The sequence below is a fragment of the Triturus cristatus genome, chromosome 8 (genome assembly GCF_964204655.1).
Source record: "Triturus cristatus chromosome 8, aTriCri1.1, whole genome shotgun sequence".
Taxonomy (NCBI): Eukaryota; Metazoa; Chordata; class Amphibia; order Caudata; family Salamandridae; genus Triturus; species Triturus cristatus.
In genome coordinates this window covers 440,147,545-440,175,411 of record NC_140591.1, presented here as the reverse complement: position 1 = coordinate 440,175,411, position 27,867 = coordinate 440,147,545, and the positions used below count along the sequence as shown (strand labels likewise).

The 27,867-nt window shown below is 41.5% G+C and overlaps 1 protein-coding gene across 2 annotated transcripts in view; it reads left to right on the top strand.

Annotated features, from left to right (window-relative positions):
• ESD (esterase D) overlaps window positions 1–27,867 on the top strand; it is a 110,366-nt gene that overhangs the window by 33,877 nt on the left and 48,622 nt on the right. For both annotated transcript variants that reach the window (XM_085621847.1, XM_085621848.1), the window contains exons 4-5: window positions 11,646–11,744; window positions 24,846–24,970. In XM_085621847.1, the coding sequence (XP_085477973.1) occupies window positions 11,646–11,744; window positions 24,846–24,970 (224 nt within the window). The remainder of the gene's footprint in view (window positions 1–11,645; window positions 11,745–24,845; window positions 24,971–27,867) is intronic.

Genomic DNA, 27,867 nt, shown 5'->3' with positions numbered 1-27,867 from the left:
TCCAACTTTTCCCCCAAATGAACAGTGTCACTTTGGACCTCTACTACATATTGCATAGCATTTCCAACATACTGGTTCTCCTCAATCATCCTTTTATAAAGTTCTGTTTACAGCCAGAACTTGACATGGCCTCTGTTGTACTCATGAATGTTGGTTATGCAAAGTTAATTCGGCAACAGTTTGATTGAAGCCTGGGAGTTCCTTATGTATCTTCTCTCTTTGAAACAGTCTACAGAGCACAACTAGTAATTTGATAAAAAGATAACATTTTATTTGTTAACGTTCGGATGTACAACACTGTCTTGGACAACTCCAGTTTGATGCATGCATCTTTTCTATTTGTCTCTAAAACCTTACCCATCAGGCTCCTCCACGTAGTCTGTTAAAAGCCAATAACAAGATGCTTCCTGCTCAGCCCATTCAGCATTACAATCATAAGGCGGATTTGACAAGTGAAACTTTGAATCCAGTCCAAGAAGTGGAGATCATCAATCGGATATTCAGCTTTAAGCTGTAGCTGTTGCCAATTGAAATGGTTTCTTCAGTATGATGTACACCAACAAAGGTTCACTGTCCCCACACTCCATTTGTCAACATCTAAATATAAGTGAAAAAATGAAGTAATTTATTGCAGCCTTTAAACTCTTATCAGCAGTTAAAATCTCTTGTAATGGCTAAAATAAAACTTTTAAGCCATTCAAAGAGTGATAGCAGTTTGAAACCTAAATGTTTATCTTCATCCATTGACACTGTCACACCACCTTTTGGTTGCTATCTTGCTAAATTCCTATCTCAAGTAAGTGATTTTACCAAACAGTGTAATTATCGGTCAAATCTCTCTTCTCCTGAAAAAACAAATTAATCATTGGATCGTAAAGGACCTTACAACTTTTGCCCGTTCTGCATTCCTTTTTTAGGGAAGGTAATAAAAAGCTGCATAGCTTCTCAACTGCCATCTGCCATCCGCGCTAAAAAACCCTAGTCCCCTTCCATTGAGGCTTCAGACAGCGGCATAGCACAGAGATTGCAAATCTGCAAATTGTTGACCACTCATCCTTGATCCTTGACTCTGGAAAGGCTTGTACACTTGTCCTCCTTGATCTCCCACCTGCCTTTCATTTGGTCAACCACCACACCATGAACAGCATCCTGAGGGATCTTATGAGCATTGAGGGGGTAGGTCTGAACTGGTTCACCTGTCATCTACTGAACCATTCACAAGAAGTGGAAAATGAGAGCCCCATCTCCTACCAACCCACCTTACAGCAAGGGATCTCTCAAGGCTCAATCCTCTTTGCATCTCTGTTTAACCTTTATTTCGAACTCCTACAAGAGATCCTTAGTAGCACTGAGATTTTCTTCCACGTGTATGCAAACAATACCCAGATCATTATATAAAGCAGAGATCGTTCAAAACTGGTTGGTAGTATACATTTCCAAATGTAATAAAATACTTGTATTTCATTAATAAAATATCAACTGTATATGGAAAATCTATAGCATTTTATAGTGAGAATGTCAGCAGGTCACTGGAAAATCCTTTTAATATAGAAATGTCTAATTTTGTCACCAGACAATCTTACTGACAAAATATATTCAGGGAACAACTTGTGGATTTTGTAATGCATAAAAGATTAGCATTTCAGGACTTAAAACAAGTTCCATTAAGTCTTCATTTACATGTTTTGTGTTTTCCTGAATGAATCCACATATATATCTTGTTGGCTGCCTATTGAGGAATTCAGCATACTATTTTTCTATGCTGTGGAATATTTTCTTTAGTTCCTGCAGTGGGAACTCCTCAGCCAGTCATAAAGACATGGAGTACAGACTTAATGCATTCAATTAATATCTATTGTCAAAATATTTCAAATGCCGGTGTAAAAATGAAAACATACTGCTTAGTGACAGACTTTATAGCTTGAATTTGATGTTTCGCAGCTCGAGATAATTTACAGACTTCATGGCTACTAATTCTAGAGTAGTTCAAATCAAAATCAACTTTATTGGGTATGTGTAAAACAACCATAAAAGTGTACATATAATAAAAAGCTGATTGCATTACACATGGATGATATCAAATTGTAAAAGACAATACAAGGCAACACTTGATATACAACATGGAACCAAAGTTGATCATGTCTAAAAACACTTAAAATATTTTAAAAGGGGTGCTGTCTCCATTTAAAATCCTTGTAGGGCCATCACTGTGTCTGTACAACAATACTTTTGTGTATATTAATTGCATTTGTAATAGAAAGTGCTATATTAAAACAAACCCTAGCATCATTTAGTTCGGGCAAGCTTATTATGGCAGCAATATACGATCCATTGCCGTACGCAAGCAAAAGTGGTTTTAGGTAGTAACTTCTAAAACCAGAATAAAACTGCATAAAGTGCACAGTGCTTTGCTTACTCTGCTCATCACATGGGCAAGGGTTCTAATCCAAAGTTTTTATATTAGGGAAGGCAACTAGATAGTGGGCAATTCCCAGTCTAAATCTAACTAATACCAAACGGTACGTAAGATTAGGAATACAGTTAAATAATCTTGCCAGCGCTCTGTTAAAGTAAGTGTTAGGTAAAACTTAACAGTTGATTTCTTTCTCTCACAATCCAGCCGGACTTCCCTCTTACGAGTTATAAAGGTTTCTTTGATAGACAACTTGCTAATTGATATTGCCAATAGAGGGTTAGTCCAGAGTGACATCTTGAGTACTTTATTGTACAAATAATTAATATGGCTTAACCAGGGAATCACCAGTACATTGTCCAGGGTAAAACAGTCTAAAATAATTGACTTGGCCATATGGCACGCCGGAGCAGCAAGGGACAAAATGCAACGATGCCTGGGAGGTACTGGAGCCCTACTTCTCTATGAATGATCTCGGAAGAAGCCGAGCTGGGAAATTAAGTAGGCATTTAAGGAAGCCATTTTCCTCCTTCTGGAGCGCTTTACTATTGTGATAGCCCCACATTCCTGCCCACGTGTTGCGATGGATAAAACCCTTGCCCTATAAATTGCTGCCATCTCCTTTACCAGCTTAGAACCCAGCTTGGATGAAAATCTAACAAGCATTGGCATAGCCAATAGGTCTCGCCTTTGGGACCTTATAAGTGTTTAGCCATGCAACAGTTGATGTTGTTGCACCAATGATAATGTGCTGGATAACTAAACACTTATAAGGTCCCAAAGGCGAGACCTATTGGCTATGCCAATGCTTGTTAAAGTCTGTGGAGAGAGGTGAAAATATGGTAAAGTATTCTGTGGGGTGGCTGTACCATTTGGGGGAGGTAGCTGTGGGGTAGGAGGTATTTAAACATTTGTATGACAAGTGTGGGTGGGTGTTGAGTTTCTGATGTTGTGAGTGCATACCCTGCATAGTGGTGACCACTATGGTGTGGAAAGTGCATTTAGAGTTGTGTGCTGGGGCAGTGAATTTGGATTTGTGCATGGATTGCACTTGTGAAGTGTGGCTGTGTGTGTGTGTTTGTGCCAGTATGTGTGGCTGCAAGTTGAGTGTGAAGTTTGGTGTGATGGAAGAGTGGGAATGTAAAATGATCTGTATGTTATTGTCTGGCTGTAGACACATATGAACAAACGTTTGTGTATGATTGTGTAGCATTCTGTGTGTGGTAAATATGCAGGGGTATGGCGGGGTGTAGGAGCTGCCTCTGCTGGTGTGAAGGTTGTGTATGTAATGGTCTATCTAGTGATTTTAATTAGGAGTACGGGTATCTGCAATGGTTGTAGATGTATGCAGAGGGCTCTGTATACTGGGGTAGTCGAAGCATACCATTTGTTTACTGGTTGGGACTGGATGAATGGGGTGGGCAGTGGGCATAGACCCTGTGTAAAGGAATATGTGTGGTGAGGAAAGTGTATATAGTTGTCCATGTCCTGATCGCAATTGCACACAGGCTGGGCAATGAAGTGGGGTCTTTTACTTGCGTAGATGAGAATACTGGGTTAGTTGTACTTTGTTATCCAAACGGTGGATGTCTCTTGGGGTACAGAGTCTATGTGGCAACATAGCTATGTTAAAATGAATTTGCGAAGTTATAATCCTATGCATAGCTGTGTGAAAGGTTTGATTTTGTTGTGGGCATTGCTGTGTGTGGTTACCATGTTGGTGTCAGAGACGGGTGTGGAAGGAGGAGTCTGGCAGGGATGCTGAGTGTAGAGTGGTCTATTTGCAATTGACTGCATACCACCACGTACCCTCGAAAGACCCACCTTGACATACACAGTTATGTCTGGTGCAGTGGTGTGTGCCCATCTCTTCGATATAAGCACTATCCGTTTACCTGTAGTTTAGGTCTTTCCTATGCATAAGGACGCGGTGTGCTTGCTTTAAGTGGCCATTATCCCATAATGTGTTAGGATATAGAACATAGGCCAATATACATGCATGCTGAGGGTATACATTCATAGCCAGATTTCATGGGCATCGATACATTTAAATTCAGGATTTTAAATATGCACAAGTCTTTTTTTGCTTCTTCTCGTACTATAACATTTGTCAGGGCTTGAGGTCTGAACAAAAAATATTAAAGAATGAATATAAAGCTCAGACGAGCACAGGCTGGGCTTACACTTCATCACACCTCCAACAACAGATCACCACTTTACAGCATCTATGCTTTGACAACAATTATTTTGCCGAACTTCAAGAAATCCGGGTTTCAAAGTACAAAGAGCTTCCTGCTTACACTAAAGGCATAAAACCATGCATGCAAGTGCACAGTGGGACAATGACACTCAGAGGGGGCTTTCACTTACCCGATGCCACCTGCTACATCCTTACAAGGTACTACTAGTATTATGAACCAGCAGGTACGGCTCCGGCCCGGGGTCACAGTTTCAGAGGCAAGAGTCTCCGTGCCAAACGGCACCATGTGGAATCTTCGCCCAAGTCGACGTCTGCGCCACAGGGTGGGAGGCCTAACGCAGCCCCATCTGCAAGTCTCAGGGGACCTTCTCCCAGGCGCAGGTCTGGACAACGCGGGAGGCTCGCGGCCAGTGATTCATGCAGCTGACAGTGGCCCTCTCGTCACAGCGCCTCCTGTCTGGCGGATTCCTGCGAAAGGTCAGGCCCGGAAACCCCTCGCGGGGATAGGGATTCGAGCCATGTTTGCTTCTCTTTCGGTTAGTAAAGATTCCATGAGGTAGAAACAATTCCATGCATTGCCGTGCGCCTGACACCCCTTTCCAAATTTATTTAATTGGAAGCAAAGCGCGCTGATGAGGAGACGAGCCGGGCCGTTTTTAAATAAAACAATGGCCCGGTGCCCTGAAATCAGAGACATGCTCCCAGATGAACTGCTGCAGCAGTAGAGGCGTTCTATAGAGCCTTTCTCGTATTGCATGCTCCGGGATGTGTGTGTTTATAATGGAGCTAAATATAACAAGATTAGGGAGTGTAGAGGTAGGGCCTACGTAGGCGCTAAGGTGGATACGTCCTCCACTTTAGTATCAGTTATAAACAGAAGGATCCACCTTGAAAAGAAGGTACTGGGGAAACTGAAAAAAAGGGGGGATAATGGTAAGTGAGTGTCCCTAAATGTGTTAGGGCACACTCAGTGTTGTTTAAATACCCCTCACACACCAAGAATGGCCCATGGTGTCATGCTTCATCATAGGGGTCTTCCCGTCCCGCTGCGGGACGGGGCGTGCTGCGACCTACGACTACGTGGGAGCACTTTTGATGAAGTACTATGTGTGGTGTAAAGGGAGGGTCTATTGTAGTTGTGAATATATGTGTGTTAAAAAGCAACTGGCCCAAGGAGACTGAAAAAAACTTTAATTAGTCCCAAGAGGGCTGGAGCTATTAAAAACAAAAGTGCGGAGTTTGCCTACGTAATGTGTGGTTACTCCTTGTGGGTCAACATGTTTCGATGCGGAGCATCTTCATCAGGACAGGACAAAAAGATCCCTCCCAAATAGGAGCGTGTGCTTAGTAATATACAAAAGTGAAACAGATGCAATAAATGGTGCACGTATATACAATACCTAATCGTATGTATGTGAATCTGCAAAACAAGGAAAAAAAGGAATACTGAATAAAGTTCCTTAGTAGGAGATCGTAGTACCTGTAAATATAGAAAAACATAAAACTACGCAATGTGACTTAGATTGCGTGCTTCAGCTGTAATATTAGCGTTATCTGGAAGGGGTGCAGTGACCTGTAAAAGGAAGGACAGTACAAGACACTACAGAACAAAAAACACACACACTCTATGCCTAATCGTGAAAAGTTAATAGTATTCCAAGTGAGAAAAGTGGTTGAAAAACGAAAGACATACTTATATGTAAAGGAGGATACTGCCTCATGAACCTAGAACGGGTAGGATCGTAATGGAGCCTCAATTCTAATGGAGAGAGAAAATAAAACAAGGGGTCACGTTGTTACCTCTGACAGAAGTGCCGGGCGAAGTCTGCAAACCGGAGCTGTCTGCAAACCGGAGCTATGGCTCCGTACTTGCGTGCCCTGGCTGAAAATCACAGCTACGAGTCTGTCCCTCCCGCGGTTCCGCTGTGTAATGGAACCAGGGCGGGAGGAGTGTTTATAACGCTCGTGATTAGCTCGGAAAAAGGTTTCAGCTGGTGGCGGCGCGGTGTATAGAAGTGCTTCCGGGTCAGGGTTGAAAAGAAGACTAGACTGCGTGCATTGGATACGGAAGTGAGTAAACAACTCCTCGAAGAATATTAATAGAGAGGAGATGTCGGCAGGGACAATGTAAATGTACCCGCGTGCAAACGCTATATCTAAGAAAAAAGAAGAAAGAAATTCTTAACGGTGTTCATTGCAGGATAACGCTGAGCTCAAAATTATAAACAGAATATTCATCTTAAGTTGTTACATAATTAATGAAGGATACATATGGCCCGCTGCTGATCCGGTGGATCAAATGAAGGTGATTTCAAGAGGTAACACACCACGGGGGAATTAAGGGGAGGTGTGCTGGTGAGCCGGATGCTTCTTTAATATTTAAGGTGCGAAGGCAACATAAATGCTGAGCTCATAGTCAGTGTGAGAAAGATGTTTACACTGAGCTAGTAATTAAAATATTACTGCGCATGGCCTGTTACTGACACTGATCGCTAGTTAGAGAAATACGTCTATGAAGTTATTGATTGCACCAAAGAGGCAAGTATACCTGCGCCGGATCAGCAGCGGGCCATATGTATCCTTCATTAATTATGTAACAACTTAAGATGAATATTCTGTTTATAATTTTGAGCTCAGCGTTATCCTGCAATGAACACCGTTATTAAGAATTTCTTTCTTCTTTTTTCTTAGATATAGCGTTTGCACGCGGGTACATTTACATTGTCCCTGCCGACATCTCCTCTCTATTAATATTCTTCGAGGAGTTGTTTACTCACTTCCGTATCCAATGCACGCAGTCTAGTCTTCTTTTCAACCCTGACCCGGAAGCACTTCTATACACCGCGCCGCCACCAGCTGAAACCTTTTTCCGAGCTAATCACGAGCGTTATAAACACTCCTCCCGCCCTGGTTCCATTACACAGCGGAACCGCGGGAGGGACAGACTCGTAGCTGAGATTTTCAGCCAGGGCACGTAAGTACGGAGCCATAGCTCCGGTTTGCAGACAGCTCCGGTTTGCAGACTTCGCCCGGCACTTCTGTCAACAGAGGTAACAACGTGACCCCTTGTTTTATTTTCTCTCTCCATTAGAATTGAGGCTCCATTACGATCCTACCCGTTCTAGGTTCATGAGGCAGTATCCTCATTTACATATAAGTATGTCTTTCGTTTTTCAACCACTTTTCTCACTTGGAATACTATTAACTTTTCACGATTAGGCATAGAGTGTGTGTGTTTTTTGTTCTGTAGTGTCTTGTACTGTCCTTCCTTTTACAGGTCACTGCACCCCTTCCAGATAACGCTAATATTACAGCTGAAGCACGCAATCTAAGTCACATTGCGTAGTTTTATGTTTTTCTATATTTACAGGTACTACGATCTCCTACTAAGGAACTTTATTCAGTATTCCTTTTTTTCCTTGTTTTGCAGATTCACATACATACGATTAGGTATTGTATATACGTGCACCATTTATTGCATCTGTTTCACTTTTGTATATTACTAAGCACACGCTCCTATTTGGGAGGGATCTTTTTGTCCTGTCCTGATGAAGATGCTCCGCATCGAAACATGTTGACCCACAAGGAGTAACCACACATTACGTAGGCAAACTCCGCACTTTTGTTTTTAATAGCTCCAGCCCTCTTGGGACTAATTAAAGTTTTTTTCAGTCTCCTTGGGCCAGTTGCTTTTAAACACACATATATTCACAACTACAATAGACCCTCCCTTTACACCACACATAGTACTTCATCAAAAGTGCTCCCACGTAGTCGTAGGTCGCAGCACGCCCCGTCCCGCAGCGGGACGGGAAGACCCCTATGATGAAGCATGACACCATGGGCCATTCTTGGTGTGTGAGGGGTATTTAAACAACACTGAGTGTGCCCTAACACATTTAGGGACACTCACTTACCATTATCCCCCCTTTTTTTCAGTTTCCCCAGTACCTTCTTTTCAAGGTGGATCCTTTTGTTTATAACTGTTTATAATGGAGCCCTGGTAAAAAGAAAGACCAGCACGGTCCGCTTTCACTTTCGTCCGTCGCGAAATCTTTCTTGTCTTTATGGGGCCATGTGTTTGAAACACATGGTCCCATAAAGATAAGAAAGCTTTCACGGCAGAAGGAAGGCAGACGAGCCCGTCCAAATGGGACTGCTCATACAGCCGGATGAAAACGTCACAAACGCCTCTTTTCCAATGACTGGCCACCGTTTAGCATAAATGGTGATGCCGGCCAATGGAAAAGAGGGGCGGGGCTTTTTAATGCTCTTTACAGAAAATACCCCAAATCATTCAATCTCGCCAGCAAGACTGCGCATGTGCGCAGTCTACGACAGGTGAGACCTAAAAATTCCATGCGTGCTTCTGTTAATTTTGCTCCGAACATTAGTGATTTCACGGGACCATTAAGCCGTTACCTGAAAAAGTAATTCTCAGGTAGCAGAAGGTATCGACAGTGGCCACCGGCGACTTGTCCATAAAAAAAATTCGACATTGTTTGTCCCATGACCCACAAACCATGAAATAAGTTTTGCTTTTATTAATAATCAATTTTCTAGCAGCAATAAAATCCCCAAAGTTATTCATTAAACGTTGCAGCCCCACCGAAGTCCTGGCCAGCAGGACAGCATCATCTGCGTACAAGAGCACTTGTGTGGGGCTCCCAGCCACTTGTGGGGCATCTGCATACACAGTTTGTAGGGTCTGGTCTTCCCCATTTCTAAACCAAGAGAATAGCAAAGGGGCAAGTACACAGCCTTGCAGAATGCCGGTTTTCACTGCAAAGTTATTGGTACATTTGCCTCGAGGACCATAGCATACTTTACACTCAAGATTCTATATAATCTTGCCAGAAAACAGATGATTGGCCTTGGCACTCCCATATCGAGCAAAGTAGTCCAAAGGGATAGCATGGTCTACTAGGTCGAAAGCACTTCTCAAGTTGGCTAAACAGAGGTATAGTCTTCCGCCTTTGGCCCATGTATACTTGCCTATAAGAAGATCCGGTTTCACACATTGCTCAAGCATCCCCACACCTCTCCTAAAACCAAACTGTGCTGGTGATAGTATTGAGCAGTCCCAGGCCCGTTCTTCTAGTCTTTTGAGCAAGATTTTGCTCCTCACTTTTGCAGATGAGCCTAGCAATGAAATTGGCCTGTAATTCTTGGATCTGATTTGTTACCCTTCTTAAATATGGGGACTGTAATAGACATACCCCATGTCGTTATCACCGCAACCATGTTAAAAACTTTAGTTAAGATTGGCCCCCATAAATCAACAGCGTTCTTGAAACATCTACTGGGACCCCATCTGGATCTGGGGCCTTGCAAGCCCCCGTTGCTTTCATTCAAGGCCCATAACACTTCTTGTAACATAATGTCTAGAGGTAAGGGGGGACCATATCAACTGTTCCTTGTTTAGAATGGTCACCATTAGAGAGCTAAAAATTCCAGAAAAAATTAGCATCCGGGGCATCACAGGTGACATGTGACAACAGTTCGGGGAAGGAATCCTACTTCACGAAAGGGGAATTAACAGTATCCCAAAATAATTTGCTATCTCCTGTATCTGCCGCTCGTGACAATTTGGACCATCCTACATCCTGGAGTTCTTTTTTCCTAGCTGAGTACCTCTTGATTTTTAAATCTGAGGGATGTATTTAGCAAATTATCTCTAGGTCGTTTGCAAAGAGCCAATTTTAAATCCCTGGAGGCAATGGTACATGTGTAGTCGAACCAACCTTTACATTCAGCAGGGCCTGTTTTATTCCAGCGAGTCAGAAGAGCATCTATTCTAGTGGTGATGCCCCTAAAATTATAAAGAATCTGATTGGAGGGAACCACATCTTCTAAACCATGCATAATCTCGTTATAGCCCTTAGAGCAAACATCATGAGTAGTTCTGTCAATAATATTTAGGTGTTTAATGCTTTTTTCAGATTAGTAGCATGTTTTTTTAACAATAAATCCTATAATGTACGTGGTTCAGTTAAAAAATAAATGTTATATATTCTCCATTTTAGTGTAGTTTTAATTCTATTTTTAATTTGTTGCGGATTAAGCTACTATTTCTTTGAAAATATTTACTTAAACTCATACCTTCTTTGTATATATTGAACTAGTAGAGTAAAAGAGAACTGGAGATTAAAGGATGATTGCGAAGGACGATGATTAAAAGCATGAGCAGAAAGATCTATAGACTTCTGATGTGTTAAAAAAATAAAGTAACTCTACAGTATCAGTAATGTAGGGTTTAAAAAGATTCCTACACCAGTGGTTCCTAATCTGTGGTCTGGGAATGCCTAGGGGACCCATAAAGCCTACTCAATGGATCCACAACAAATAGTGTACATAAATGTTAAAACAGTCTGTAAATGTGAATTTGGAGACTAAACATTAAGTTGGTGGCCTCGGATTGTTTTGTGCAAGCAGAACATATGCTTCAAAAAGAATATAGTATGGATGATGGGTGGTCTTAATTGAATTTAGAAAAGCTCTAACCTTTTCAAAATGAAAGTTTTCTTTTTTTTTTTTAATAGAATGATTTTCAATGTTTTATATAGCGCGAACAAGGCCCTTTTGGGTAGCAGAGCACTTTGCAATATTAACAAAGGTTGTTGATACACCAGAAAGGTATATACATAAAAGTACATAACTAAAATTGGAGTAGTTACATAAGCAAGAAAATGAAGACAGGAGCACGTAGTCTTTCATAAATACTGATATGAGTGGAGCCCGACCGGTGTTAGGAAATAGCTCTTATCTCATTTCCTGTATTTTTATGGTATTGTTTTGCAGTTCAAATCATTGAAAATTCTTAAGCCAGGGGCCCTGGCTTGCATTGATGACTCATTGAGGGTCCCAAGGCTCCAGTAATAAATATAAGTGGGACTCCAGAAGTCAAAAGGTTAAGAACCTCTGCCCTACTAAATTATTTGCAATCTTATCTATAGAATGTATTTTCTAGATATTGCAACCTGATATGTTTGAGTTTTTTCAATGGAATATAACACTGTGTTTGATCTACAGGATTAACCTGCACGGAACAAAATTTCATAACAAAAGGAGGTTATCACCAAGCAGCAGCTGATCATGGCATCATAGTTGTAGCACCAGATACCAGCCCACGTAAGTCCAGTGCTAAAGATGATTGGTTGAAGTTGAAGGTGTTGTGCTTAGTGTTTTTTAAAAACATTGCTTACTAATTGTGTAGGGCTAATCGTCTATGCCCTATGGAGGCCTGATAAATTTACTAGGAATATAAAAGGAATTTCACAGCTACTTTATTTAAATTATTTTAAAGCATAGTGTTAATGTCCGGATCAATCTAACCTTTTTAAAGCTACAAATGGTACAGGAATCTTCAAGACTGCATGGAAAGTGCTATTTAGCAGTAAGTTAAACGATAACAGACACAATTAATAGTGCACATGTGCAACAGGACTTTTTTTTTTGTGTGTTTGAAAAGCTTTATTCAAGAAGAAATAAATACATAGACATCAGCTGTAACGTAAGAGATAAGTGAATGGAAATTAAATGGCATTGAACAAGCTAATATCAGATAAAAACAGACAAAAGCATTTTGTACAATTTTAAGGGAAAATGGGAAGGGAGGAAGGGGAAAGGGGAAACAAGAAAATAAAGAGGGAAGAAAGGGAAAAGGCAATAACATATTATATAGTAAAAGACAATAAATCTTTGCAGTAAAGAGTGGGAGCTGTAGGCAAAACAACAATCAAAATGTTACTTAGCAAATCCAATAGAATCATAAACAAATCCGATATTATTAAAATAGGAGAAGAAGGAGTAATTCCCTCAAGGTGGTTTGAAGTTTTCCGAAGTGATAGCGGAAACCTTCCTCGGGACCATCCGATCTAAGTATGTGGTAAGGGGTAGCCAAAAGAGATCCCTATTATGTGTAGGATTATAGGAGGAAGCGAAAGCAGTATCTAGCCTGTGAAAATGACACAGAGAATTCCACCAGTGACGGATGGAAAGGTTTGCAAGGGTTTTCCAGTTGGAGGAAATGTGCTGAAAGGCTAGAGCAAGCATGAGGTCAAAAAGACCTCGAGAGCATAGAGGAAGACTTAAAGACTCAGATAAACTGCCTAAAAAAAGGGTAGAAATTGAGTATGGAGAAGGGAGGCTGAAGATACGAGAGATATAAAGCCAAACAGAATTCCAGAATTGAGAGACAGAAGGACATAAGAATAAGAGATGAAAGAGATTAGCATTAGGGGCAGAACAAGTCCAACAATTAGAATCAGAAGGGGGAGAAAAACGGGCTAGAGAGAGTGGAGAGAGATATAGTCCATGGTATAAGTAGAATAAAGACTGAGTAAGGGAAGCAGAACGAGAAATTTTCAAGGATCTAGACCAAAGCTTATCCCACAAGGCAACGGACCAAGTACAACCCAAGTCCCCCTCCCAGGCAAGCTCCAGTTTAGATTTAAGGCGCTCTGGATTAGGAGATGAAAAGAGTTTATAAATGAGAGAGGCTTTGGGAAGGGTTGAAAGAATTTTAAGAAGAGGCGCTTGGGAGAGCGAAGAAGGGGAGGGGGGGAAGAGAGTAAAAAATATCAAGGATAAGCGTCGTCAAGGTAACAAACTTTTGCAGAAAGGAACGAGGACAGTGAAAGGACATCTGAAACTGGGGAAAAGAACACGGAGATGTTCCATCAAAAAACTGGTTCACCCATATGATGCCCAGTGATCTCCAAGATTTCCAGAAGATGGGTCTATTATTTATAAGGATGAGGGAGTTATGCCAAACAGTGGAATTCAAGAAAGACTCCCGAGTAATAGGCGTAAGATTGAAAAGAGGTCTTAAAAGAGAAGAAGTATGCTTAAATAAGGGAAATGCCAAGTGCGGGACCTTGGCAGAGAAGCGTATGACCTCTCCGAAAGAAAAGGGTAACAACAATATATGCTCGATGTGAAGCCAAAGAGGAGCAAAAGCAGAAAGATCAGAAGCAAGCCATCTAGATGCCTGGCGAAAAGAAAAAGATTTATGGTAAAGACGAAAGTCTGGGAAGTTGACACCACCATTGGCCTTCGATTTACGGAGCAATGCCAAAGAGATTCTAGATCGCTTCTTGTTCCAAAGGAAACTAGACAAACAAGAATCAATACGTTTGAAATAAATTGCGGGGATATGAACGGGTAGCATAGAAAGAACGTAAATTAAAATGGGGGCTATCATCATTTTGATTGAGTCCAATCTCCCCCACCAAGAAAGGAAAAGGGGATTCCAAGAGGAGAATAATCGTTCAATGCGGGACAAAACCGCTGACATATTAAGAGCAATTGAAGAAGAAATAGAATTAGAGAACCATACTCGTAAATATTTAATTTTGGAGCCATTCCAAGCAAAGCCAGTAGGGGAAAAGGCGTGAGGAGTGCAAAATTTCGTAAGGGGAAGAATTTCAGTTTTATCCGAATTGATTTTATAACCCGAGACCTGAGAGAAAGACTCGAATTCAGACAGTAGAGGGGGAATGGACGTTTCTGGAGTAGAAATGAAGAGAAGAATATCATCTGCGTATGCAGAGAGTTTCAATTGATTGTCACCATAGGGAAAACCGGTGATGGCATCATTGTTACGGATAGAAGACAGAAAAGGCTCAAGGGCAAGAACAAAAAGCAAGGGAGATAAAGGGCAACCTTGACGAACCCCTCGCTGAAGAGGGAAATATGAAGAAACTTGACCATTGACCAGAACCGAAGCTTTAGGGGCAGAATACAACAAAGAAATAAGAGAGATGAAGCGAGGACCGAAACCATGCCAGCGCAGTGAGGCAAATAAGAAAGACCAGTCAACTCTATCAAAGGCTTTCTCTGCGTCAACAGAAATAGCCGCTAAGGGAATAGAGAGAGATGGGACTTTATTTAGAACATTAAGGAAGAGACGAGAATTATCAGAGGTCAACCGACCTTTCACAAAGCCACACTGCTCCTTACCTATGAGATGGGGCATTAGGGGATCTAAGCGTAAAGCCAATACTTTAGCAAACAGCTTATAGTCAACATTCACTAAAGAAATTGAGCGGTAGTTCTTACAGAATTTGGGGTCGCGACCATCTTTAGGAATAAGACAGATGGTGGCTTCTTGAAACGTACCTTCCTCTCTACCCGATAAATAAAACGATTGAAAAAGAGACAGGAGTTTGGGAAGTAAAAGGTCAGAAAAGTGTAAATAAAATTCAACTGAAAAGCCGTCAGGACCTGGAGTTTTACCCTTGGTAAGAATAGTCAAAGCCGCAGAGAGCTCATGTAAAGAAAGGTCAACTTCCAGGTCCGGGAAATTAAGGTGAGACGTCGAGGGCTTAGGAAGTTTGTCTAGGTAAGCTTGGACAAGAGAGGGAGAAGGAGAAGACTCAGGTGTATAAAGAGTACGATAAAATAATTGAAATTGTTCAAGAATATCCTGAGCTTTATGCAATAAAGTATTATCAGAAGAGTAAATGGAATCAATGGATGAACGTTCTTTGCGCGATTTAAGATAATTGGCTAAAAGCTTCCCTGTTTTGTTACGCCCACCATAAAATCGGGCACTACTACGAAGAAGCATTGACGAGGCATTATCAGTAGTTGATTTGTTAAATTCTAGTTTGGCACGAATAAGCTCCGGAGGGACGGAATTATTAGGGGAAGAGTAGAACTGCTGCTCCAAAGATTTAATATGGGCTAATATATCCCTCTGTTTCTGGAGAAAACGTTTATTTTTCTTGGAAACAAAGTCAATAACAAATCCGCGAGCAGTAGCCTTAAAGGAGTCCCAGAGAAGATGAGGGGAAATGTTAGAAACATCATTTAATAGAAAGAAATCAGTAGCAAAAGAGCGGAAGGAAGAGAAGAAAAAGGGATCAGTAAGGAGAGCATTGTTAAAGCGCCAACGAGAGGACCTGGGAGGAGGGGAAAAAAGGTCAAGATCTGTTACAATAGGAGCATGGTCAGAGATAAGTATAGGTTCGATAGAAGACAACAGCAAGTTTTGCGACAAGGAAAGAGAAAGAAAAATATAATCAAGACGAGAGAAAGAGGAGTGAGGAGGAGAGAAAAAGGAGTAATCAAGTGTGTCAGGGTGCGAAAGCCTCCAAGAATCAGTGAGACATGCTTGAGAAATAGTGTCGAGAAATTGTTTGTGGGGTTTGTGAGGTATGAAACGAACACTTGACTTACGATCAAGAAAGGGGTCCACAATCTGGTTACAATCGCCACCTAGAATGAAGAGGTCATCTTTATATTGAATACATTTGCTTGTAACTGAAGGCCAGAAAAGTAAATCAGGTTGTGTAGGGCCATAAACATTGAACACAGTTAAAGGGATAGAATTAATTGACAATTTAGCTAGTATCCATCTACCATCAGAATCCGACTCTTGTAATAAAATTTTACATACTAGCTTTTTATGACACAAAATAACCACACCATTCTCCTTATTGGTAGAAGGAGAAAATAGAACCGTACCCACCCATCCAGGCTTTAATTTGAGAGACTCAGCCTCCGAAAGATGCGTCTCTTGTAAGAAAACTATGTCAGGGTTGTAAGAAGCAAGGTGGGAAAGGATTCTCTGACGTTTGATAGGGTTAATAAAACCTTTTACATTCCAGGAAATTACTCTGAACTTAAACACTGAATAACATTATCAGGAACAATACCTACAGCAACGGATAAAAAACGAAACATTTGTTAGAAGTAGAAGAGAATAGAGACAAGAAAAGAAAGCTGAATCAAGGTAAGGGAAACGAAGAATAAAGAATGCAAGAATAAAGAAAGGAAGAGAGGGGAAAGGTAAAGAGAGAAAAATACAAGAAGAGACAGTACAAATCCAAAAAGGACGACTGAAAATAACATACCTGAAGGGAACATGAAGAGGATATCGGGACAATGGAAGACGCAACAAGACAAGAATAGCCTCCCGAAACCAGGAGGACAGTCCGGACCGCACCAGGATGGAATGAGGAATACGAATCACATGAGGGAAGAGGGGAATACTTTAGTCGATCTGGGTAAGGAAAACAAACACAAGAGTAAAAAATGCTGATAAGAAAAGGGACACATAGATAAATGCATAAATAATGGAATGCAAACAGCCAAGAATTGTGGGCAATAATAAAAATGGGAAAGACAAAGACTGCTTCAAAGAGAGTGACCAGCAAAGTTAATAACAGGCAGTGAGAAACATCATATCAAAACTCTTAAGAATAACACAAAATTAGGAAAACCAACAGCATAATAGACCAAGGCAATGCAGAAACATTATCAGGAACGACCTGGAAGAAAAAAGGAGAGGGAGCATTCAACCACAGGTGGAAGTATCCATGCCAGCGTTGGACTGTATGTGAATAAAGTTTTTAAGTTCCGCAGGATCTTGAAAAGTCCAAGTCTTATTCTGATGAGTAACTTTGAAGGTGCAAGGATGGAATAAACCGAATCTGGCACCAAGAGAGCGTAGAGGGGTACGAAGGTTCAAAAACTCTTTTCTTCTTGCTGCAGTAGCATTGGAAACATCCTGAGTAAGGAAGATCCTCTGGCCCAACCAGGAAACTTGGCGCTTGGCTCTAGCCGCAGAGAGGACAAGAAGTAGGTCTGTGAACTTCAGAAAAAGAATGATGACTCCTCGAGGCTTAGTTGCAGTTGATAAACGAGGACCAAGTCTGTGAGCCCTTTGGATACTAAGAGAGGTGGTAGGAGGCATATCCAGAAGTTTCGGGAGGAAAGAGGAGAAGAACGAGACGGGGTCATCACTCTCCAAAGACTCCGGCAGACCATAAATGCGCAGGTTATTCCTCCTATTTCTGTTTTCTAAATCCTCAGTATGTTGCTGAAGAGCAAGAACAGATTTCTCCAGCGAGGTGATACGCTGAGAGTGAGATTGGATCTCCGAGACCTGTTGTTCCACCACCGACACTCTGTTCTCCATAGTTGACCATCTCTCTTCAAAAAGCTGCATCTTATTATTGGTTTCCTCAACAAACGGACGTAAAGCCCGTATTTCCTCGAGAATTAACTCCATGGAGATAGGGAGTGATGGTTGATCCGGAGGAGGAGAGTCCTGTTTTAAGCGCTTGGTTGACGTTGCAGAAGAAGAGGACTTACTGGAGGCTGGCTGTGACAAGGGAGGACGACTGGACGACGCTGCCGCCATTGAATCCGTAGGACTGGAAGAAGGATCAACTGTTGAGGAGGAGGAAGAAGGAGCCGTGGAAGAGCCCTTTGAGGGTACAAAAACAAACTTCGGGTTGCGTAGCTTGCCCATAGGTACCCTCCAAACAAATCCTCACAAATATCGCACCTCAGAGGAGTGCGCAGCGTCGTCACAAGGAATTTAATAGGCACTTAACGGGGTCACACCGATCCACCCAATGCCCTCACAGCCACCTCTACCTGCCACGAAGAAGAACCAAGGCCTCCGAAGGAATTGAAGCAGGAAAACAAAGTGACGCCAAACAGCATCTGACAGTAATCCTCAATCTGCACATAAACTGAGGAAAGGATAAAAACTGTGCGCCATTGTGAATAAAGACTCCTTTGAAAGTTGGCTATAGAGGGTTAAAAAAAAAAAAAAAAGTGAGGAGTTATGCATTGGTCTAGCGTGATCGTATTCTGAAATTCCATACTCATGAGAGGAAATAAAGCTGCTTGCAAATCATCGCGCCGAAAACAAAATGGCGGCCGCTATGAGGCGCGTACAAAGCGGGATAAAAGCGAAGCTTTTGAAAGTCACCGAGTGCTCATTTCAGGCTCACCAGGCGCTCCTCATGTTCCGACCACAGGAACCGGCAGAGAGCGTGGGCAAACAGCGCAGAAACCAACATGAGGCAGGAGAGATCATCCCGGTGCGGCAGAGCTCCGGACTCAGGCGGCCATCTTGAGCGGCGTCCAAGCCACGCCCCCCCCCGTGCAACAGGACTTTTAAATAGATTCACTCAAAGGAACGTGTCTATACCTATCTACTTACGTATTCTTGACTAGTGAGCGACTGTTCTGTGACTTCTTAAGTACGTAAAATCTATTGTTACTAATAATATTTAAATGTTAGAGGAATCACACATGGAAATCTCAGTAATGTTCTACTATACAGCCCATATTATGCTGTATAACCTACTCCTTATACTTGGAGGTCTCACATTGCAGTCCTTTGGGCAAACGTAAATGTGTGAAAGAATTGTTTGATACTATATGAATCCCAATTGGAGGCGTAGGCTACCTTAGTACTAGAATTAATGTACCTTATTCTACGAAAGTGTACTAAATTGTGGTCAACTGGTGTTTGCTCCAGCAAGCTCTACAAAGTAATCTGTAATCCATTAATATCCCTCCTTCATACACAATTTAGTCAAATTAAAGCATCCTCCGTTCATAAAACTATCTTGGGGGTGTATGTGTTTTTCTGGTAGAAAAAACTCTTAACTAACTTTTAATTGCTGGATGCAAACCTAGTGGTAATCATTAATAACGGGGCTACAAATGACACCAAAGCCTTGCTCAATGATTAAAGTGATTAACAGAACAAGGTGAGTATCGTGAATTCTTAGTTTTGAAGCTGCGGTAAACTATAGCACATTTCAGATATGCCGGGTCAATTGCAAGATGTAATCCTTTTTTTTTGTTTTATTTGTTTTATTTAATGCACTAAATAATAAATTACCAAATAATATTAAATAAATTATCCAGATTGTAATTGGAGGGGTTTCTTCCCATCTCCATCGTGGTAGAGACTTACCCTTGTCCTTAACAGAGAATTAATCTGTGGCGAAGGTGTGCCTTCTAAAGTAAGAGACTGTAAACTCCCGCAGAGGGGCGCACCTACATTTTGCCCCTGGGGTGGGGCAGTCATATTGCCTTATATGTAATATTACATATATATGTTCATGTTTTATAAATATCAAACACGTGTTTACACTTAATGTGTGTATCTAATTTAATGTAGGTATGAAAATACATTTGTGAATCTGGCACTAAACTTCTGCTTTTAGAGTCTGATTTGAGTCTGGAACCTTGGTAGTGGTCTTTTTTTCCATAACTTCTAGTACTAAAGTAGTGCTATTGAGAATACGTAGAAAGCTGGGTATTTTGTGTGCTCTATAAAATGCGTCTTACCTTTTCATGTTGTCTACGTGCTCTTATCTCCCTTTTAACTTGGAAAAGTGTAATTATTTTTCTCCAAAACAAGTAAGAACTGTGGGCATTGATGGGGAAAGTAACTGCAATGAGACATTGGCTCTTAGACAATCTAAGCGTCAATGTCTTATTTATATTAGGCTTTTTTCCAACTGGCTGGGTTCCATGGAAGAGAGCTGAACACAACAAAGAAAACAGAGCAATGCCCTCAAGTCTGGCTACTGTATTTTTTGAGGTTACTTTGCATAGTTCTGGTCCTATACAAATTAATATTACACACACAATTATGTTGGCAGTTTCAGATTTCATGGGATCGTAGTTGTATGAGGGGGGGAAGGAGAAAACTCCACTGTAGCTTAAAGTGATTACTGCTTCAGCCTACAGAATACATACAGACATTTCTAATGCCTTTTGGCCTAATATGACTGGAGCCAGTGAGATAACATTTGGTCTGATGGGTAGGTCATTTCATTTTATTTTTAGGTCTTGCCTGAGCCAGCGCATGCGCTGATCTGCGAGACATTTTTTAAGTGGCTTTTAAAAGTGCTGCCACACGCTTTTGCTGGCCTAGCGCTTGCGGTTACAAGCGAGCGAGCGCAGCCTACAGCTTTGCCACTCGCGTGCTTTTTGAAAATTTTCTTTTAATGCGTGCGCGCCCACTCACAACTCCCGGGCTTTGTTCCTCCCTTTTGCGCGCGCGCACACAACTCTCGCTTCTCCCCCACCACAGATCGCGTTTCGTCGCTGTTCGCGTGGCCAATGCTTGTTCCATTTGTCACTGAATTTAATAGCGCCGCCCTGAGCCTGAAGCGGTCAGATTAGAGTTCACAAGCATCAGTCGCATTTTTGCGGCTCTTAAAAAATAAACTGTAGTAAAGAAAAGTTCCACATTTACGCGTGTTTTCTTCCTTGCCGATAAGGCAGGCTTCCAGCATTCACTCACTTGATGCTTCTGCACGGAGAGCTCTTTTGGAACGGACTCTGAGGTGTATATCCTCTTGACAAACCAACCGGCACTTTATGGACAAAATTATTTAGCTCAGGGTTCGGCGGGGAACCCAAAGCAGCCCTGGACAAGGACGTCACATTAGCCACGAGTTGCACAGAGCGACGGCTAACATTACGGTCTTAGGCACAGTTTTCCCAATGTCCCAGGACGTAAAGCACAGAGCCGGACGACCTTTGACGATGCTCCTGTACTAAACATGGTCTTGGGCACAGTTTTCCCAATGTCCCAGGATGTAAAATGTCGTCGGCAGGCCTGCATTCAAAATACTGGGTAAGTAAAGCACCATAGATAGGCCACTGTTGCCCCAATATAGCGACGCCATTTTGCACAATGTCCCCGCTTTAACCTTTCTGCTATACCTCATTATATGCACCCCAATAGCCAAACCCAGTATTGCTAGTTGTGAAAGCACTGTAGCCAAATCACTTCATAATTGGTAAACACTGCCCCTGGGCTGGTATTCCTAATGCCCCAGTAAGTGAAGAGACGTCAGCAGGCCTGTGCCCACAGTGCCTCTACATGTCAGAAACTACCCACAGGCCAAAATCTTTGATGCCCTGGCAGGTAAACCAATCACAAAAGGCTGAAAGATGCCCATGATGTACCAATATGTAAATCACCGACCGCAGGCTGTTCTCTAGAATGTGCCACTATCCCCGGGCCAGAATCCATAATGGTCTAGTATGTAAAGTAGCAACACCAGGCCAGTATCTGAAATGTCTTAGTCTACAATACTATATATACTATATTCCAAAGACAGTTTAGGTAATATCCAGTTCTGTAAACTTCATAAATACTGGTTCTATCCACAAAGATGCAAAACTTAAAACGCCATGCTCAGACCAGTATCTGCAAAGATCTAGTATAATGAAGTATGCAAAATCCACAATCTCGAAGTATGTAAAGCACTAAAGGTACCCATACCTCCGTACCTCGAATGCTCTTTATGTAAAATAACATGACCAGGCCAGTATCTGATATGCTCTATCTCCAGTCTGTTATTGGTAATGCCCTCATTTGTAAAGCAGTGTCTCAGGCCAGAGACCACAGCCAACATCAATCCCCCCTGACCTGTAACTTCTGCACACTCGCCAAACAAGGACAATTCTTCTCTTGGACTTCAGTGGAAATCCCTTCTTCACACTCAAAAATAATTTCATTACAATTGATTTCAAAGGATTCAAGCTACAAAACCACGTTATCTCCCTTCTCCTTTAAGACTTATAGGTTCACCAGAAACCCAGTGCTGTACAAGATGCAGGTTCGACTTACAAGATGTTGCCAGGAGTGACATATTCTGTTCTGTTACCCACAGTGATCAACTCACCACCATCTCGAAAGAAATGGTAAGAAACAGCGATGTGAATTTTCAGGCAGCCAACAGATCCTTTGTTTACATCAGTGTATTATTATTGATGGCAGGGTCGCACCTACATCTGTTAATGGAACCCAAGCTCAGTGGGAGCAGAGATGCCTCAATTCTTTTTATGCAGCTTGGTCTTGCAGAGGAAAATAGATGTCCGCATCAGGCAATGGGAATCCTGAAAAACACGGTGTCCTGCTAATCTTCCTGATGTGCATGCCCTGCTCCTCTCGCCTCCTGCAGATCAAGTGAACCTGTTGTGTTGGTCACAGGAAAGAACAAGCATTGGCATAGCCAATAGGTCTCGCTTTTGGGACCTTATAAGTATTTAGTTATGCAGCACAATATCCTTGGTGCAACAACATCAACTGTTGCATGGCTAAACACTTGTAAGGTGCCAAAAGCGAGACCTATTGGCTATGCCAATGCTTTTTTTAACTGTTGCCAACAATGTACGGTTGATCGAGAAAGAAAAATTACAATAATGAATTATATACCTTATTAGCTGCACAGCTCCTATCCAGGCTATAAAATTATCTGCAAGACTCTTTGAGCCAAAATTTATTCCATTCACATGCACCAGTATTGCACAGTAGTTTACTAAAAAGCGTATTCAAGTAAATGATTTATCCAGGCATAGATCAGGCCACCACATACAGTACACCAGATATCAAGGTTACGCATCCAGCTACTCCTAGCAGAGATCCAAAGGGGTACTATGTTGAGAAGTTGGTAAAGAGCATGTTCCTTTGCTTTTACTCGTGACTCTTGAGACACTAAGGCCCTCATTCTGATGTCCGTCGGACCGCAACCGACGGCTTGTCGGTTGCGGTACGACCGACATCTGCTGCGGTCTGACCACCGCATTACAATGCGTGCAGTCAGAGGCACCAGGCGTAGGGTCCGTTCAACGCTTTTGCCCGTTGGAGGGACAGTAATCCGTACAATAGAGGCAGTTCCTGCTCAGGCACCTTCGTAGGGATTACAATGTCTCATACCCTTTCATGGCAGTTCTCCTGCCTGCTTGAAGGCAATGTGAGAGGGGGATCAGAGCTGTGTTGGTGGATCAGAGCTTGTGTTGGTGGAGTTTTGGGGAGAGGGGAGACATGTTGCATATGTGGTGGACTTGCCCAAGGATTCATAACTACTTGGAAGGGGTGACCCAGATAGTAGAGGCAAATACAGGGCCTATGGTGAGGACTCCATATATCCTCTGATTACCCCATCGGGCAAGCTCGTTACTCACTTGTTACTGGCAGTCCGAAATTGCTGGCCCACTTCTGCAAACAAGAGCTTTCTGTCAAGTGGCCAAAAGTTTGGTCCGTTTATGCAGATGAGAGATCGACATCCCTAGTGCGTAATAATTTGAAAGTTTGAGGAAACCTGGTCACCATTTTGGACTTTCATGAAAACTGAGAAGCACTAAAGGGGGGCTCAGTGGGCAGACTATATGTCCTCCAGCGTATTGGGGTGGACTGCATGCCCTCAGTGACAGAATCCTCCTCGTCGGAAATCAGCAACTAGTTCTCCAACTGTACAGTCTCTTACTATATTATACAACTGTTTCTCCCATATTGAACAACGTTTTCTACCATGCACTGTGGTACAGGTAAGGAACCAATGATGCAGTGTGCTGTGGCTGTCTAATCTCCGCACTATTGTATAGTCCCTTGAATTGTGTATTGTAAAATGCTTCTTGCAACATCACTCATGGACATAAAGATTCGAAGAAAAAAAAAAACACGGAGTCCTCCCTTTGAGGCAATGCAAAAACCAGTTTGAAAGATTATGGTCCTTACAGCCTAAACCATTAAATACAATAGTTACCCAACAATAGTTTAATAGAGTCAAGCACAAACTCAGAGCCTTTTTACAGTATTCAAATACCTACTTTTTTTTTATTAAAGAATCTTTAATTCAAAACCACAATAATATGTACATCCAGTATCAGGAGAACTGTGTTTTATTGCTTAGCAAGACCAATGTTATTATGAAAGATAACTTTTTCTGATAAGGCAGCTTCTACTGCAAAGACATGAATTGCTGAATAATTGTGCAATGTAAAACTGTCAAGTTACTGCCTAACATGAAAGGAATTTAACCGAAGACTACAATCGCATACTACGAGAGCATAGATGACAACTGTTACTGCACGAATCAAGTGACAGAATACGTGAGGGGAGTTCTACATGTACTTTCTCTTCTCACACCTTAGACATAGATTTACTTGTAGAAACAAGAAGTATCCTAGCTGAAAGAAACAGTGCTTAAGTAGCAAAAGTACTTAATCTTTCCCATATCTACAGTTTATGAATCTATTAAAAATCTAATGGTGCAAAAGTAAGAAATGTGACGTTCCTGTAACTTATGTTTTATTACTTTTAAACTCATGTGTGCCCCACTCATGTTGACACTGTTTTGTACAAAGGAGCTTTTCATATGTTTTACATATGATAGTGGAATGTTTTTAATTCGCTGATCCGGGTAAATAAGTATGCACCGATTTCTTTAAGAAGAAAAATAATAAATAATTTCATAAGTCTAATTTTTGCTTCACGTTAAGTCTGGTACATGTTCGACTACGATTTTTCAGCTGTACAACATAAATACTTTAATTTTGCATGTAAATGTTCATGTTTGCATTTTGTGGTTGGTTAACATAGACAAGTGTGTTGCTTTATACCTAAAGCAATCTTTGGATAGTAATGCTTTCTTTTTTTTTTTTTTTTAGGAGGCTGTAATATTGATGGAGAAGATGACAGCTGGGATTTTGGTACTGGAGCGGGTTTCTACGTGAATGCAACTGAAGATCCCTGGAAAACCAACTACAGGATGTATTCTTATATTATTGAAGAGGTAACTACTCTGTATACTGTCAGCCACTCTCCTTTCCAAACGCTTGCATGAGTTAATATATTAGCTCATTGAGGTGGAGAATGCTAATAAAACATTATACAGTTATCAAGTAAAAGCTTTTACGCCATACGTCGGGCAGCCAATCTTAAGCATCAGCGTGCAATATTTGTCAAATATCCAGGTGATTGAGTGGTGTTTCTGTTCTTCCATTGATCATAAAATATTGACTCTCCTTACTGATGTAGCTGCATATGTGTCTGTTAAAGAGAGCTAGCACATAACTTATATCCTCATTCACCAACATTAGTGTAGCCCGGTGAAGTAATAATTCCACACGGTAGTGCAAAAAAACAGGCTTTCATTGCCACAGCTCCACCCAGCAGAGTCTCCCATAAAGTCTTTCATTAAAACAGCCCTAATCAGACTCCTGCAACAACCCTTTTCACCAAGACCTATGGATAATAAAACTCCCTAAAACAGTATGTATTCAAATATATAGGAAATCATAATAAGTAAACCAGAGTAGAACATTGAAGATATGGTACTCCTTCGAAATCTGTTACACCATTTTTGTCTATCTTATTCTTTAACCCACTTCCTCTTGTGGCAGTTCTGGCAAATGGGATTGTCCTTACCCATCCCTTATTTTCTTGTGTTTGGCCATCGCAAGTTATTTCTGTAAGTAAGTGCAGGTTAGTGATAAAATACTGGAGAAGACAAAGGTACAGGTGCAATGGAAGGATGAATTGGTGTTAAACATACAGATGCACTCCTACTAACTACTGGAGGGAAACTGTAGGTGATGGTTATGTCTAAGTCACTTATTAAAGTTATCTTCTGGAAACATTTCTATGTTTCCTATTTTAATATTTTGAGACCATTTAGTGCACATTTCTTTTTTGATTAAGAAAACTGCCCACCAGGAGTGCAAACTCACTGAAGTACATCTCTTAATCCAATGTGATTTGTGTTGTAAATCAAGCTTTCTTGCTGTTTAGAAGGATCTGATCTCATAACTGTTGATCTGAAATACTATATGCAGTGACAAATGTTCTTGTACTGTAGTTTTTTTTTAACTAGGCTCCTAAAAGATTTCCATTTGTTTTTTTTTGCTTTTGAAGTACCTTAATTATTTGACTTGCAGGGCTCGTTCAATGGTGCCCAGCGAAATCTCTAAATTAAGTAACCATTGGTTTGTGGAATTAATGCTACACTTGACAGTTTTCAGATTCTGCCTCAAAATGTGTTCTACCTATGATTTCTTGGATCAAGTTTAAGTGCTTGTATGCTTTTGAAACCAGATGCCCAGTCTTCATATAATTAAAGCCTTTATGAAATCTACTAGTTATTTAGGTCTAAAGACTGCTTTATCTCTTTTGCCTACTTCATGTTACCCCCAAAATATCATCCAAAAATACACATGTAGAGGATCTCAAACAATATCCTTTCACCGTTGGTCTGTTCAAATGTTACTCAAATAATGGTCCCTCCCACCACTGCACAAAATATAGGCCAGTGGACCAGCCCACTTAAGCCATTAGATTCCTTCACTTTGAGCAACTGCATTATGCCCCATGCAAATTTATATATACACCTAAAATAGTTTTCAAGCAATAGAACATTTTAGACACTCGTATTTCCCCATGATTGCTAGTCCCGTGTGTGTAGTAGGGTGTGATGAACTTTTTCCTTAACACACAAGACCTTTATTTGCAGTGTTTGACTCATCACTATCAACAAGCTTAGGTATATTTATTTATCCTTTAGGAAAACAAGCACAAGGTATTGGAGTAGCAGGAGTGTAGAAGAGATGGCAACAAAGTGAATCGCACGGCCATAAGCTCTCTGTGCAGCCCTGCTGGATTCCACATGAATTCTGTGATTAAGTGCTGCATCGGCCTTTGCTAGCTGCAGTAGAACCCGCAACTGAATCAGCAAGTCGATGTGAGGGGCTGTAGGGGAATCGCTGTGTTGATTTCACATGACTGGTGACAGACGTAGTGGAAGAGGCGATATTTTCATACATGACACTTAGAAACATTCTTGCCTGTGGTGGTTGAGGGTCTTTGGGAGTGTTGGCAGTTTGTTCCGAATGTAAATTGGGCTGCCTTCCTGGACACACCCTCTCTAGCCCTTGTATATGATTGGCAAGCCCCTAGTATTCTTGGGATGGTCAATTTTAACTATCAGTGACACAAAACTGCACCATTCCAGGCCACATCTTCCAAACACTGGAGATGTTGAGATAACACAGCACTTTCAGAAATGGACAGAATGCAAGCAGCTTTATGAAATGTGGTGACTTATGCACCCCAAAGCCAGGGAATACTCATTCTATTCTCCCGCACTTCACCACCTATGTACTAGAATTGATCTTATGCTGTGCAACAAAGCAATATGGCCAAAGGTAATGGACATTGATTACTTAGGGTGCACTCTATCCAACCATAACCTGCTTAAAATGGTCATATGTTGGGGGAGGAGTCTAGCTCCAAAACCAACATGGAGATTACCGACAGAGACTTTACTGGATACCCCTTTTAGGGATACATTAAGCAACCACATACTGCAATATTTCACAGAGAATTACAGGTCCACCATGAATGGTACAGTTGAATATCACACAATTAAAGTTGCCATTTGCGTACACTGCATTAAGACCACGTAGGGCATAAAACAAAATTGAACAGAGAACTAATGACTGTACAACACAATAATGGAGAAACTGAGAATCAAGCCGCTGCTTATACAGACTTATGGGAGCGGCTAGGGGCATTGAAGCGGAAACACTCTGAGCTAATGGGCAGAATGAGGAAAATAGACCATAGAGAACCTGTAACTAGTCAGCATGCAGAAGGAACTAGAGCGGGCTAGTTGCTTGCCTGGTTATTAAGATC